The sequence below is a fragment of the Eurypyga helias genome, unplaced genomic scaffold (genome assembly GCF_000690775.1).
Source record: "Eurypyga helias isolate BGI_N326 unplaced genomic scaffold, ASM69077v1 scaffold1450, whole genome shotgun sequence".
Taxonomy (NCBI): domain Eukaryota; kingdom Metazoa; phylum Chordata; class Aves; order Eurypygiformes; family Eurypygidae; genus Eurypyga; species Eurypyga helias.
Genome location: NW_010227411.1, coordinates 6,150 through 9,506, shown reverse-complemented (window position 1 = coordinate 9,506; position 3,357 = coordinate 6,150). Strand labels below are relative to the sequence as shown.

The window sequence follows — 3,357 nt, the reverse complement described above, 5'->3', positions numbered from 1 at the left end:
CGCCCTCAGAGTGCCCTCGGGCTCCTCTCGCGAGGTACACGGCACGAGCAGGCTGGTGCCGTTTTTTCTTTTCACTGCGAGCCCATTACTGCCGTTTTTCCTTTTATCCTTGCAAAGAAAGGAAAGAATCTGGCCTCTCCGTAGAGCAAGTGATGCAAATTTATCACCTACACTGCAAATCACAGCCACGGTTTTCACATTTCCAGCACAAACCTCCAATGAGCTGGCCCTAGGACAAGTGACCCGCTTCCAGAACGAGCCTCAGAGCCTGCAGGGTCACTGTCAATCCTGGTCTTCAGCATCTGACCTCATTTCCCACCGGCAACCTCACCCATGGAGCCCCTCAGCAGAGGGAATTTCGCAGCACCTTCAGCTCATGCCTCTCCTATTCCACACTAGCCACGCCAGCGCACGCTGCCAAGAAATGGATGGTAACAACATGCCTTAAACATGAGAGGCACGAGGTCACCAGCTCCTCAGCCTGACCCAGGCACAGCTCCCACAGGGAAAGCCAAAACACTGGAAAATTTAGCAACGGGAAAGCAAAACAGATCCAGTGTCATTCCACTGCATTCCAAACACATGACATCAAAGCCAACCGCCGCCTCCTGCAGTACTCACGTCGCTGGGGCTGAGGTTCCCAAGACCGTTGTCCTGCTCAGAATCCCTGCCGGACTCGTGGCCCTGGGAGGAGCGGGGGTGGGAGGGATGGATCCAGATCTCCAACCGCGTGGCATCATCTCCGACTTGTCGCAACGTGGACTTCTTGCCCTTCCCCCAGCGGCTGGGGCTCACATCCAGCACCTGATGTTTCCTCTGCTCCATCTGCTCAGCCTGGGCAGACAGGACAGATCCAGATCACCCAGGGATCAGAGTTCAGGAAAAGTGTATCCTTTCATTTACAGGGAGAAATTGGCTCTTCCCCCTTGCTTCAGACCCGCAGTAACCCATCGACAGGCCCAGAGTTTGGTCTCTGACTCTGCGGGAGGGTGCAGTGAGAGGTTTGCAACTCCAGCAACCCTGGGACAAGAAAAGCTGTGTCCAGTCCTAGGTGACAGCAATGTGCTGTACCTTTGACTGGGGATGACCCTCTGGGGCCCAAAGGGACCGCAGCCCCTCTTGTCCACCCCCGTGGGGCAGCCCTGCATGCCAAGGCCATGCTGCAAACCACAGCAGCCCTCGCTGAGCTTGGCTGCTTTACAGTTTGCGACCCAGAAACCAGAGATTCAGCTGTCCAAACAACCCCAAAGGGAGTCTGAGGAGGGGCAGAAAGGACACTGTAATTCTGAAGACCGTGTTTCTCATCCGATTCCCAACATGGAATTTTAGAAGGAGATAAAGGTGACTCCAAGTTCAAAAGCCACCATCCCCCTCCTCTCCAGTACAGGAGAGCCAGCACGGGCAGCCCCCCTGAGCCCAGCTCCAAGACCCACCTTGCGTTTTGTCTCCTCAAACAGGCTCATGAGGCTCTCCTTGGCTGTGAGGATGGGGTTGCTGGCAGCCAGGCTGCGCATGTAGTAGTAGACAGCATCCAGCTTTCTCCTCTGCAAAAAGCACGACCAGACTCAGAGCTGCCACTCGCTCCGGGGCAGCCAAGCTCCTTCCCCAGCACGCGGGCCCTCTCCCACTACACCGCTCAGGACAGGCCGACGAACAGCATGACAAGCAGGACCTCGAGCTCTCCATCCACGTTCAGAGTTACCTACAACCCCCGGCACAAAGCACAAGCCCCTCGCCAGGGCTGGGGGGCGCAGGGGAGGCCACAGCCTGCAGACTCGCTTTGGCCCCAAGGCTGCCACAGAAACCAACAACCCAGCGGCTGACCCAAAACAGCCTCTCAGCAGACCTCAGGGTACAGGACAACAGTGTCAATACCCAATTCTGACAGTTCAGGAATTTCACAAAGAGCAGAGGTCCAGGAAGACCGGAGGGTTTGTCAGACTCCTGCCTCATCTCGGCCTGCCCCTCGGCTAATCCCTCACGCCTTTTCTCCCACAGGGAACACCGCGAGAAGGCACCCCAAGCCTTTACGTACCAAAACACCAGCCGCAGAGGGTTTCGCCCCCATGCTGCTGGCCTTACAAACCACCCCAGAGGGCAGGACACTTCTGCTCCAAGTCCCACATGAGGAGTCAGAAGGGTCATTCCCAGCCACGAAGGAAACGCGCCGAGCCCTACTGTAAACTGCTCTGCGAACGGGCAGATCTCGACCAGCACCCGTTTCCCAGCCTGATGCTCCCGTTATCTGCTGTCACGTCTTCCCTGAAGGAAGTTTTCCTGCATGTAGCCAGGAAAACTGAAACCCAGGGAAGCTGTGTGTGGACGTCGCTTAGACCAGTGCCCACAGGTTCAACAGAGACAAACAGAAACAGCGTCCTCACGACAGCATGGCCGTCGGCCCAAAAATCTCATGCAAAACTTGAAACACAACCCATTTTTAAGATATTTGCACCCTCCACAGCCCACAGAAGAGTCCCCAAAATGCCAACAGCCTGAGGGAGTAGCATGTGTCTAACAAAGCTGCTGGAGGCCCCAGCAGCTGGAATCCACACAGCACATCCTGCCACCAGCTTTTTTCTTTAAAAACCCTCAAACACCTGGGAGCGCTGTCCTAAACAATGCCTTTCTCCTCCAGATGGAATCTCACAGCCATCCCAAAGGCTCTCCCTCGGTTTGCTCCATCCGCACACGATGAGCATCTTACCGTGTAGATGGCCAGAAGCGCCAGCTGGTTGTACGGGCGGCCGTTTTTGGGAGCAATTTGCTGAGCCTTCAGGTACCAGCTGAGGAAGGGAAGAACCGGAGAGAAAAGAGTTACTGGAAGGACAGCAGGTTGTATTCCTTGCTGTTACAGGCACAGAATTCCCCTGGCAGCTTGGCAGTCCCGTAGGGAACAGGCCCTTTGCACAAGTGCCCTCTGCCTGCGAGAGCACGCACAGGCAGCGAGCCTGCGCCCGCCTGGAGAGGATCAGCGTTCTTGGCTCAGCCTGAAGAGGAGCATTTAGCCAGGTCCAGCAAGCGCCGTCCCCGTGCAGCCTCAGGAGAACAGGCTATTCAGGGAACGCTTCCCTCTCCGTCCCCTTTTGAGCTCCGTGCCAGCTGGGAGAAAAACTTTCTTGTTGCTTAGCTCGTTTCCAGTATTTTGAAGGTACTTAATCATCCCAAGGGAGGAGATATCTCTTCCCTGGCAGTCCATCCATCCCTCCGTTCTCCTCTTTTCCCTCAGCTCTGTCATCCACTCCCCAGCTTGTATCATGAAACAGACCCAACAGCACTGTTCAGACACATCACGAACCCACTTCAGTGCCTGGGGGGGCTACAAGAAAGCTGGGGGGGTCTTTTTCCAAGGGCAGGGAG

At 56.0% G+C, this 3,357-nt stretch overlaps 1 protein-coding gene across 1 annotated transcript in view; it reads right to left on the bottom strand.

Moving 5' to 3' along the window:
* The window catches only part of SMG6 (SMG6 nonsense mediated mRNA decay factor), a gene marked incomplete at its 5' end in the record, with an annotated part of 28,224 nt that overhangs the window by 19,014 nt on the left and 5,853 nt on the right, over nucleotides 1–3,357 (bottom strand). The window contains 3 exon segments of the mRNA XM_010156012.1: nucleotides 622–834; nucleotides 1,434–1,544; nucleotides 2,705–2,783. Of these exon segments, the coding sequence (XP_010154314.1) occupies nucleotides 622–834; nucleotides 1,434–1,544; nucleotides 2,705–2,783 (403 nt within the window).